The following is an 11,874-nucleotide window of genomic DNA, read 5'->3' on the forward strand; positions in this document are numbered from 1 at the left end:
CACACACACACACATACACAGCGATACACAGACATTCAAACTAAAAAAACTGGAGTTAGGCCCAAATGACACTCAGAACCAAACCCCTGCCGTGAACCAGCAACGCCAACCCCCCCAACCACCAACCCGTTACTGTCTCGCCTCTGTCCTCCTCTCTCTCTCCCTCTCTCTCTCTCTTGCTCTCTCTCTCTCCGTCTCTCCGCACGCCCCCGTCCCCTCCCCGACATGACAACAACACAGACAGGGATTACTTCCACACGGCCATATTTCACTAGAGCACGCTGGGACTCTTACAGAGATTTAATCCCCCTACGTAGCTGCCAGAGTCTGCACAATCCTGCACGACCTGATACACACACACACACATATACACACATACAGTACACACAACACTCACAAAAGGGCCACAGTATCGCCCTGGGCTGAGTGAGAAGAGCAGAAAGACAGAGAGAGAAAGAGAGAGAGAGAGAAAGAGAGAGAGGAAGAAAAGGACAAAAAAAAAGGACTAATGCAGACAGTGGAGGCCGAGTTCAGGACGATCGAATAGCAGCGCGACACTCTGCGCACACACACACACACACACATATACACACACGGCCTGGCTAATGCTGTCTACTGTACAGGCCGGTGTAAAAATAACTCCTGTAGCAAAGCAAGATCCCAGAAACCCTTCTCATTTCCTGTTTCCTCCCAAACTTTCCTGCCGTGGGGGAGGCCCCGCCCACCGTGGGCCATAAAGTCAGGGTTGGTAGCCAATAGCACGGCCCCTGCTCATCGTGGAGTAACGAGGGTGGCTGTTGGCGGATCGTTCATCGAGTTTTTAACGCTGAATAAACTCGATAGGGAATGAAGCAAAGGAGAGGCTGGGGAGGGCAGGTTTTAGTAAGCAGGAGCTCTAAATGCAGTATAGGGTTATACAGTGTTATTTGTTTATACAGTAAAATATCTGTGTTAATATGCAATATTTTTACATATTCACATGGAGAAAGAGTGGCCCACAGGTCAAAGCCGACCCATGAGAAATTCTATTTAAAAGAAAGTTACCAAACTAATGAAAATACAATCGTATCGTTGCTCTCGCGCAAAAAATCTGTATCTCATTCTTAGCTTCTTTTCGACATCATCTGAATCCGACAGTTGTCCTTATATAGTATCAACATTCGGCGACGAATAAACCAACAGAAATGATCTGAAATGATCTGGAATAAAACATTTCTACACCGACTTCCATTGAAAGCTACTGCTGCTGTCGCACAAAAACCCTTACATGTCTATTTGCGGTGTTTTTCACTTTTTGACCTTATATAAACATGCGTTGTTCTTTATATTCAGTCAAAATGTTATGATGAATAAGCCAACAAAAATAGCCAGAAATGGCTTGGAATAAAATACTTTCCATTGACTTCCATTGAGAGTCGGGAAGGTTTTTTCCTTCTCCTGTAAAGTTGCCGCTGCGTGACAGAGACAATATTTTTTTTATACAGTAAATAACATTTTAAGTTTAACGTTTCTTTTTTCATTCGTTTCACAAAGAAAATTTCATCTATCTGAACCTTATTTAAATGTTATTTTGTCATTTTGAATTGGCCTTCAGCCCACCGCAATATTGCCGCAAAAAAAACAAAAAAAACAAAAATTGCAGTGAAAAATACAGTGTGCGATATTTACCTTTTAGATCAATCAAAAAATATGAAATGCATATGAGACACTGCACCATTTTCACTAATAATGCCTAATAACCTTCTGATGGTAACCGTCTGATGATTAGTGGTAGCTTAGTGCTACCTTTCATTCAAGTCAATGAATCACTGCGTTCTGTGTGGCGCTACACTACACCCGACGAACGATACAATCATAAGCTCTCGGCCATCGCCGATCTAAAATGCACAGATGAATTTGTTGGAAAATAAACATAAATGAAAACAAGGTATATTTGTCGGAACAGTTTAACTTGACAAGGCTGTTTTACTGGCTGACAAATTATTTTTAGGAATTCCCTTTGAAGTGCGATTCCTGGAACATATCTTTAGAGAAATGATTTTTTCCCCCTCGCTTTTTTCTCTATTGTTGCTACAAGACAAAGAACATCAAACAAGCCAAAACCCAAACAAAATTGCAGAGATGGCCATGCGGTGATTTCTCTCTTTTTAGCTTTTATTTTTATTATTTTTTTTAACTCTCCTATTTTTGTTCTTAATAAGATAAATGGATTCAGACTAAACCAGACACCAAATCAAAGAGGACACATCATCAGCCCTAAACCGGCATGCAAAACACCCTACAGTCAATATGCTAAGCTTATGAAAAAACGCTCTCCTTCTGTTTCAACCGGCATGAAATTTTTGAGTGTTTCTCTTTTTTCCTTTTTTTTTTTTTTTTTTTTGCGAGTGTACGATTTTCAATATCCCTGCATATTACACATTATACCACTGCGTTCAGATAGGCCTGTATTAACACAGCTGAGTGCAGAGGCATTTATTTTATGTGTATGTGTGTTTGTAAGTGTGTGTGTGTGTGTGAGACACTCTCACGTCACATGGCGTTGCCCTCCCTGCACTCTCACTAACCCTGCTGCAGTCGCAATTCATCGTCATCTCTTCACAAAACAATCTTTAGAGAAGAGGGGATGGGGTGGGTGGGTGGGTGGGTGGTTGTGGTGGTGGTGAAGGGGATTTTAGAGGGAGAAGGAGAGAAGAGAGAGAGAGATAGAACGAGGGAGGGAGAAAGGGGAAAAAAATGAGGGAAGGATGCAGCCTTGTGAGCCAATTTAAGAAATAACTGCTGATGCATCAGCTATTGACTGTTTCAGTGCTCGTGATAACGCTCAAGGCGAAACTGTGAGGGAAATGACAGCATCAACCGCCTGCAATAAACTGCAGCCCGCGAGACCAAGGCGGTCCTAATTGACAGCTGTCAAGCTAATGGGAGCCATGACGGAAGATTCTGGAAAAAAAAATTCTGTTTATCAACCATCAACCCTGGTGTGGATCCACGGGGAGGAGAACTTAGCCTGCTCTCTCTCTCTCTCGCTCACGGTCTCTATCTCTATATCTCTCGCCCCCTCTGGCTGACTGTTATTCAACTCCCCCCGCCGATCCCGTCCCTTATTCCGCTCTCTCTCGCTCTCTCCCTCCGTTCCTTTTCCCTTTCTTTCGTCCTTCCCTTGCTCTCCTTTCTCTCTCCCTGCTCTTAACCCCTCTCATTGTTGCTCGCTCCTCGCGGTGTAAAAGGCACAGGACGGCCATAACTAATCATAGTGTCAGTTGGCTGCCTGGGAGCGCAGCGTTTGGGCCAGAGCAATGTGAGAGAGCAGGGTGAGCACTCCAGCCCTATAATCCACACACACACACACACACACACACACACACACACACATATACACAAGTGGAGGGACACCCAGATGCAGGCCTCTGTCTACGGTTCTTGCGAAAGCTGAGCGTAGAAACCCTGAAGCAGACCCAGAGAGTCCTGCAATGCTTCCACTACTTCTGTTATCAGAGAATATGAGTGATATGAATATGAATGATGTCCTGTTGCTTGACCACCGATATGAATACGCATAGAAGCACGCCGCATGGCAAAGACATTGACCTTGGGCATGATAATGGAAATAATCACTCTGCTGTGTGTTTCACTCTGCGCTATTGATCATAAGTTTGACTTGCTTTTTATGCTGGACCTTGACAAAACCGCATATCGCATGCAGAATCATACATTATCGCCCTCATTTAAATATTTGAATAAACAAGTAAATATGCTAAATAATATTTTCCAAAGAAAACTGATGGGCCTAAAAATAATAATAATAATAATAAAAGATAAAAGCACCTCTTTTTATTTGGTGAAATAACTCAAGGTAATGCTTGAGACTAGTGTTTATGATATGATTTTCTTTTCCTTAATAATGCATATGATTATCATGGCTGAGTTTTAATAAGGATAATTAGCATAATTAAGACAGCATGTTTCATTATATTTCGAGTAATTAAATTGCAGCATGGAAAAAAAAGAAAAAAGCTTGCACTACTACTTTACGAGGACTTTTACGATATGTGGTGAAGCGAGGCAAGGGTGATTTCTATATGTATAAATAAAATATATATATGTATAACATAAAAAAATAAATATATATATATATATATGTATATATATATATATATATATATATATATATACACTGCAAATATCCTATATATCACTACTATCACTACATTAAAAACAAACAAACAAACAAATGAGTAAAGCAGTCGTAGTCGTAATACTACCTACACCATAACCCTATATGATGTGTTATACAGCCTATATGGTCCTTTGCAGCAGGGCCTCTGTATGTATATATGTGTATTGTGGTGTATGTAAATGCATACATGTATAATGAGACCGTACATGCCATATATACATATCTGTGCACTCACCCACCTACACACACACTCACACACACACACACACACACACACACACATATATATGCACGCACATGTTTACAGTCCTCCTAATGCTCCACCATATGAACGCAAGTGCGCAATGAATCCAAGGTGAGCTCTCCCATCCCTCCCTCCCCGGAACCCACATTGAGTTTGATTAATCATCCCCCCTCATCCGCAATCAATCAAGCAGCCTCTAAAATCACAGAAATCAGCTCCTTTCCCTCGCTCCAATCCATCTTTTGCTTGGGATGCGACTGCATCCGTCTCCAAAACCCCACGATTTTTATGAGTCATATTTAGCCGCTTTAAACACAACGCTGGAGCCGTGCGCTCATTCCGACGCGCCCCAGATAAACCAACTTTGAATACATTATCAGGGCTGCCATAATGACCAATGTCAACACCATCCGTCTTCATTCATCATCCCGCTCTTTGAGCCCATATATATATATATATATATATATAGGTGCGGATCAGCTGATGGCTCCACCAGGTACGACAGTTGGGCCTGCGAGTCTGGGCCTGGAGGCCGAAGAGCTCTTTTTTTTTTGTGGTGCGGTTCCCACCACCTCCGAGCTGCGTCACCCCACCGACTTAAATAACGAAAACAGAGGTAGACAAGAGAGGGATCGAGAAAAAGTTTGATGTTTGATGTTCTTCTCAGGCTCACCAAAACAATTGATATGTTTGGTCTGGCGGAGCTTTGAAGCCCGCCAACAAAAAACACGGTGTACACGCCATTGTCTGCTCCTGAATGGAGGAGGGCATTGTGGGAGAAAAAAAAAAAAAAACGGTGGAGTGAGGGGGGGAGAAATCATCCTGGCTAGACAGAGAGAGCAGTGTGTGTGAGATAGGGAAAAAGAGCTAAATAGAGAGAGAGAGAGAGAGAGAGAAAAAGAGGAAGAGGAAGAGCAAGAAGAGCTAGAAGCGCTAATATCGACGCATAAGCATACAGAGTTTAATGCAGTCCATGAATGCATGTAAACAACACTTGAATGCTTGAAGAGTGTGTTGTATATTAGTTGTTGTTGTTGTTGTTTTTTTGTTTAGTCTTTTTCGACAGTCCAGTCACCCTCGTCGTTGTTCTCCCCCTGACCATTCACCGCGGCCTATTCTAGCCAACGTGATTACGCAGGTAGCCAGGCCCATTTGTCACCTGCAGCAGCAAATTGAGTTAGTGCGCGGACTAAAGGCATGGAGGACTGTGTAATATCAACTTGATTACATCAAACTAGCTGCAAACCTAATTGGGCTGGATGACAGTGTGCGGAGCTTGTCATCTCCAATCATTAGGCCTGTCAGGAATCCATCAGCTTTACAGCTAATTAGGTGAACACTAATGAAGCTGGCAAAACAACTTTTCTTTTTCTACGGCTGAACGGGCCTTCCAGACTTAAAGGGAGAGGGGGAAAGGGAGAGAGAGGGAGAGAGAGAGAGAGAGTTGTAGAGAAAGAGAGAGGGAGAAAAGCGAGCGAGGGCGAAATGTTCTCATGCAAAGCTCAAGGTTGCAGGGGACTGGATTTTCCCAAAGTTCCTAATCAAGGCCCATCATCTGCCATCTTTCCTTTGCTCTTTCCATCACGACGGCGCAATCAATTTGTCATCACTCTTTGTATGCCACGGCGCAGTCGTCAACCTTATAACTTGCAGCTGTGAGGGCTGCTGGGAGGGAGGGATGGAGGGAAAGAGAGAGAGAGAGAGAGAGAGAGAGTGAGGAGGGGCATGGGGTTTGGCGGAAAAAAAAAAAAATCACAGGAAGTTGCCTCGTCTGGACCAAAAAAAAAAAAAAGCCTCTCAGACTGCTCTCGTATTTGTCTTCATCCGCTCATCAAAGGCATAAATGCCTGAATCCTTTTTTTTTCTCTCACCCCTCTGAAATGAGAAGCCTTTCAGTCATCCCTCATTCCCCTCCTTCCCACCCTGCCTCCGTCTGTCCCTCCCTCCCTCCCTCTCTCCCTCGCTCTACCTCTTCTGCGTGTCCATTAGGCAAAAGCATTTTGATAAAGTAAAAACTCAGGCCTAACGTATGAGGGTGGGAGTGTGTATGTGTGTGTGTGAGTGAGTGACTTTGTGGTGGTGGTGGTGGTAGTGGGGGGATTAGGGGGGTGGGCAAAATGAGAGCACTCACTCTGCCAACTTCTGATTGACCATTAGAGCCATTGATGAATGTGGCTGTCAAGGAGGAGACAATTAAATCAAATATGAAACAAAGTCGCTTTGACGGGTCCGACTGATGGAGCAAGCCATTCTTCCGTCTCCAGATTAGGCTATTAGTAGCATTTTTCATACCAGCTGCATGTGTGTGTGTGTAGTAAGAGTGTGCGTGAGTGTGTCTGGGACGACATTAATGTGTTTTTTTACATATACGTGCTTGCAGAACGCGCCCACTTACAGTACAGTTAGCCACAGTGGGCTGGCTAATTCTGCCGCCCGCCGTCCGCTTGTGCGATTGGCGAAGCTGCTACTGAAGCTACTGTGGTTGCATGCTCTTGAGGATAAAAGGGGAAAGAAAATGCTGGTGCATTTGTGCTCACTAAGGTATACCAGGAGTGTGAATGTATCCCCAAAGGTACAACCTGGTCCTTGAGGTCCAATTGTGAACCTTAAAGGTGCAAGAAAAACAACCTCAGTGAAATACGGAGTGCGGAGTACGGAACGATCCCGTTCTATAAATAAAGATCAATCGCAAATGTGGCGAAAGGGGCTTCCACCTGACAGCATATTCCAAGGAATTTCATCCTTATTTACATCACGTTATCATGCTCACCATTCGATATCTCAGTAAGCACGTCCTGTTAGAGTCCTCAGATACGTCACGGCATCATTCTTCAAGTGGGGATCCGTGCAATCTAACAGCACGGCCTGAACTAGTGGTTCTGCTACAGCCAGCTCGGCCTAACTGCTACTATATTCCTCACTACCACTGTCGCGTTTGAGCACGACTACAAAGGTAAGGCAAGGCCAGATATTTCAATACAAGACTCACCCTGGTAAACACAGCCACGCTCCACGTTCCACTCAACTTTTCAAGACTTCACATACACGATTTGAAATACACAACTCCCCTAATATTTGTTTTGTCCCACAGATGAATACAGTTCCCCTTCACTACTGTCTATTTTTTTTTTCTGTGTACATACAGACAGAGTGCTTAATCACAGTGGAAACACCCCTATCTGGCCTACGGTCCAGGGTTCGGCTCTGGTTACGTAAAGGAAAAAAGTACTAAAAAAAGAAACAAACAAAACAAAAACAACAACAGGGGCTAGATTTTTAAAAAATGACTATTTTATTTTAATGGGCAGCTGTCAGAGGCAGACGTGACGTCACGGGCATTGGCGTTGCCATGGGGATGGAGTTATTGATGTTTATCGGCAATGAATAGATCAAAGGCAAAGGGCGGATGACAGGCGATCAATCAGCCGTCAAATCAAAGATGGCAATTGTCCATTAAACCCTCTTTTCCAGTCCACGTACTGCCCCCCCAACACCCCCCACCCCCCACCCCTGGCTGCGAAATCATCTTTAAGGCTTTTCCCACAAAAAAGAGCGAGTTAAAAGGGGCGAAAAAAAAAGACGTTTTGTGATCAAAATGTTTGCGCACACAAAAGCCCCCAAAAAACAGCGAAAAGGAGCATCAAAGGGAGTCATGACAGTCAGCTGACACCAAAGCCCTTTTTTTTCCTCCTCCTGCTCTCCTTTATAGATCTCTAATTCATGGAGTCAATATCTGCGCCCCTACGAGGGAAAAGGGGAGTTTGAAGGAGGAGTAGAAAGACAGAGAACAATCAAAGCTGAAGTTGACTCGGCTAAATCGGATGAGATAACAGGGACTGAGCAGGGGAGAAGCACTTCTGACCACAGTGCTCCTTTTACTGGGAGAAAAATAAAGCGAAGCTCCCTACTTCAACCATGCTGGACTTTACCAGCTAGCTACAGTGGATAAGTTTGAAAAGGGGGGTGGTGGTGGTTGGGGGGGAGGGGGGGGGTATACAATGTCTAATATTTCTAATAAGAGCTTAATATCACAGCCTAGCAGTGGCATTCATTGCCTGGTGTTCATTATCCTCCATATCGAATTACTAACTAATAATAACTCCATTAATAAAAGCAGAGACGCCACATTTTCAAAGCAACCCCCCCCCCTCAAAAAACTTCCAAATTTCCACATCGAGCCTCCACACACACACACACACACGGTGTTCACCCAAAGCAGCCGATCCTAAAGTGTAGCTCTGAAGCTATACGAGCTATACACACATAGCCTACTACGCACATACACTGCAGCAGCAGCAGCAGCAGCGGTAGTGGTGGTGGTGGTAGTGGTGGTGGTGGTGGTGGTGGTAGTAGCTAGAGAAGCCCTCTCAAACGCTACAAGAAAGAACACACACACACACACGCACGCTCACGCGGGCAACGCAGTCACCACCAACACACAGACAGAGAGATAAAGAGGAAGAAAAGGGAGAGAGGGAGAGAAGAAAAGAGAGGTGTAATGATACGGAGGAGGGAAGAAAAGCGGTACGGTACCTGCCGAGCGCCTGGGCGCCTGCTGCTTCCTCCGCGGCATGCTGCTGCTGCTGCTGCTGCTGCTGCTGCTGCTGCCCCGCCGCTGCCCGCGTCTCTCTCCCCGCGTGTGTAGACTGTGTGCTCGGCCACGACACGGCCAGCCGCTCCGCTACGCTTCGACAGCCGGAGGGAGGGAGGAAGGGGGGGGGGGGGGGGTGCCGGGGGTCGGGGGGAAAGGGGGGGGGGCTTGCTTGCTTTTTTTTTTTTGTTGTTGTTCACAAGGCTGGCATAGATGAGCAGTTTGTCAAAAAATATAGTCACCAAAGAAAAAAATCCCCCCCAAAAAAAGAGAGAGAGAGAGAGAGAGGGGAGAGAGAGAGACCACCCCGGTTGGGGGCTGAGATGGTGTGGAGGTTTGCCCCTCTCTCCTCGGTTCGTCTCCTTCTTCTCCTCCTTCTTCTTCTTGTTCTTCTTGTTCTTCTTGTTCTTCTCCTCGCCGGGAGAGAACAGCAGAGCGGTGGGAGCGAAGGGTCGAGAGATAGAGAGAGAAGGGGGTCCAAAAAAGAGAGAGAAAGAGAGAGAGAGAGAGGAGAGAAAGAGAGAGAGAGAGAGGGGGGAAGAAGGGAAAGAGCAAACGCTTCTGCCTTCAATGCGAGTCTCACTCGGCGCTGGGAGCCGCAACAGGCAAGCTTAAAGGAAAACGAAACGATCGCGTCACTCAAAGTCGGCAAACAGGGGGCAAAACATCAAGCACTGTCACATTAACTCCTTACGCTCCTGACGCTCCTCGCTCGCTCTCTCTCTCGCATGCACACACACGCATGCACACTCCACTCGCTAGTAGTAAACTCCCAATTCGAGCACACACACACACTGATGATGATGATGATGATGATGCCTGTCGTTTATATACACGATGGCAGGACTATAGACTAGACAAGCCGTGCGCCCCCGGTGCGTCATGACGCGCGCACTCATCAAGACGCACCGCTTCGAATGGTTCTCCCCAAGGTGTGAACGTGCGCCAGCCGCACAGGTGAGGCTACTTACCGAGGCGTGCGGCTCGCGCTGCTATCCATGAGGGCAGATCAGTCCCAGTGAACACACGACGATGACTGGTGAAGAAAATAAGCAACAAAATAACGGAGAAGAGAGGATGAAAAAAATAATGGTAAAAATCCCAGAGATGATCCCAGAGATCAGGAGATGAGCTGTCCTTCTGGGGGGGGGCACGGGTTCGAAGGTGGGATGGACAGTGTGTGAGGTGTGTGAGTGTGTGTGTGTGTGTGTGTTTTTTTTTTTTTTTTTTGCTCCAAATCCTACGGAGAGCGCGGCGGAACGACGCGATCGGCGCTCGATTGGAGCCGCCTGGTCGCAGGAGGAGGAGGAGAAAGGAGAAGCTGCTGCCGCTGCTGCGTCTCCACTAATGGCACTTTAACTCCTTCTTTTGTGTGTGTGTGTGTGTGTGTGAGAGAGAGAGAGAGAGTGTGTGAGTCCTCTTCGCTCTTCGCCCTCCTTTCCTCCAGATCTCGTCGTTTTTTCTTGCAAGTCCAAAAAAAACGTGCTTTTCCGTTTCCGTTTTTATTACTGAAAAATCAAAATCCCTTAAATATGTCCATCAGATCGATTTAACGACGCGTGCAATCGTTAAACGTCAACTTCAGCCACAATTATGCACATCAATCGCGCTGTTATTAATATTAGTATTAGTGATAATAATGGTAATAAAATCCGTATGATTTCGCTCGTGAGGCAAAGTTCGACCCCAGCTGTGCAGAAGTTGTCCGCGTGCTCGTCTTTTGGCTGCACACACACACTCACACACTCACTCACTCACTCACTCACTCACATACTCTCTCTCTCTCTCTCTGGCTCTCGAACACAGAGACGCACGCGCGCGCGCGCACGCACACACACACACACATACACGCGCGCGCTCTCTCTCTCCGTCTCTCCGTCTCTCTCTCTCTCTCTCTCTCTCTCTCTTTCTGAGCCTCGCGCAGTTTTCTCGCTTGTGGTGGTGACTTGTCAAATTGTTCTCGTGCGTTCTGGTCCTGGTCCCCCTGCCTTTTTTTTTGTTGTTGTTGTTGTTGTTGTTCTACCCCTCCTCGCGCGCGCAGGTAGGGCAGCTGGGAGCTGAGGGCGCGCGTGGAGCCTTTATTGCCCCACTTCCATCCAGGCGAAAACGCGAAACAAGGGGCAGCAAGGTAAGAGCTGGGTGTCCGTTCCCCCCCTGTCCGTCCAGTGCGTGCGTACTTTGCGTGCCTGCGTGCGCCGAGCTCGTGAAGGGAGCGCTCGTGCACCGGGTGTGTGTGAGCGTGCGTGCGTGTGTGTGTTTTTACCCGGAGTCTCGCTGCATGCCGTTAGATCCGCCCAAGCATGTGTCCGTCTAACCAATGGCGCATCCATCAGTGTCACACACACACACACACACACACGGAGACGCGCGCGCGCACACACACACACACACACACAGTCAGCGCTGCTGTCTGTCCGCACGGAGTCGCTCAGACTCGCCTTTCTGAGTCGCGCGAGATAATTAAGAGTTAATGGATGAGGAGAGGTTGCTTTTTTTAACTTTAGGAGTGAGATGTAAGCGCGCGCGCGCGTGTGTGTGTGTGTGTGTTACAGAGAGAGAGAGGGAGCGCGCGCGCGTGTGTTTTTAGTGCACTGACTGCATGGTCGGTTATGCTGGTGGGTTTGAGAGCCTCGTGCTCACAGCTGTAAATGTAGCAGAGCCGGACAGTCCAGAGTTCAGCTCATCCACACTGCGCTCGTGCACTTCTATCACAACACACAGTGTAACACAGCGCAGCGCGCGCGCGTGTGTGAGTGAGTGAGGGGACGCAGAGTTCTGGTGTGTATTCAGGCTTCAGGGCTTCAGTCAGTGCGTTTATATGAAGTCTCGCTGAAGTTCTGCGCGAGCTGATGAGCTGAT

General features: G+C 46.7%; 1 protein-coding gene across 2 annotated transcripts in view; it reads right to left on the bottom strand.

Annotated features, from left to right (window-relative positions):
- tshz3b (teashirt zinc finger homeobox 3b) overlaps nucleotides 1–10,075 on the bottom strand; it is a 55,922-nt gene extending 45,847 nt beyond the window's left edge. The window contains exons 1-2 of one of the 2 annotated variants that reach the window (XM_072671046.1): nucleotides 9,987–10,075; nucleotides 8,958–9,625 (exon numbers count right to left, since the gene is read on the bottom strand). In XM_072671046.1, the coding sequence (XP_072527147.1) occupies nucleotides 8,958–8,997 (40 nt within the window). In that variant the 5' untranslated portion in view covers nucleotides 8,998–9,625; nucleotides 9,987–10,075. The remainder of the gene's footprint in view (nucleotides 1–8,957; nucleotides 9,626–9,986) is intronic. The other variant, XM_072671048.1, reaches the window with a different exon arrangement.
- Nucleotides 10,076–11,874: the final 1,799 nt, after the last annotated feature.

Source organism: Salminus brasiliensis, chromosome 25, assembly GCF_030463535.1.
Source record: "Salminus brasiliensis chromosome 25, fSalBra1.hap2, whole genome shotgun sequence".
Classification (NCBI taxonomy): Eukaryota; Metazoa; Chordata; class Actinopteri; order Characiformes; family Bryconidae; genus Salminus; species Salminus brasiliensis.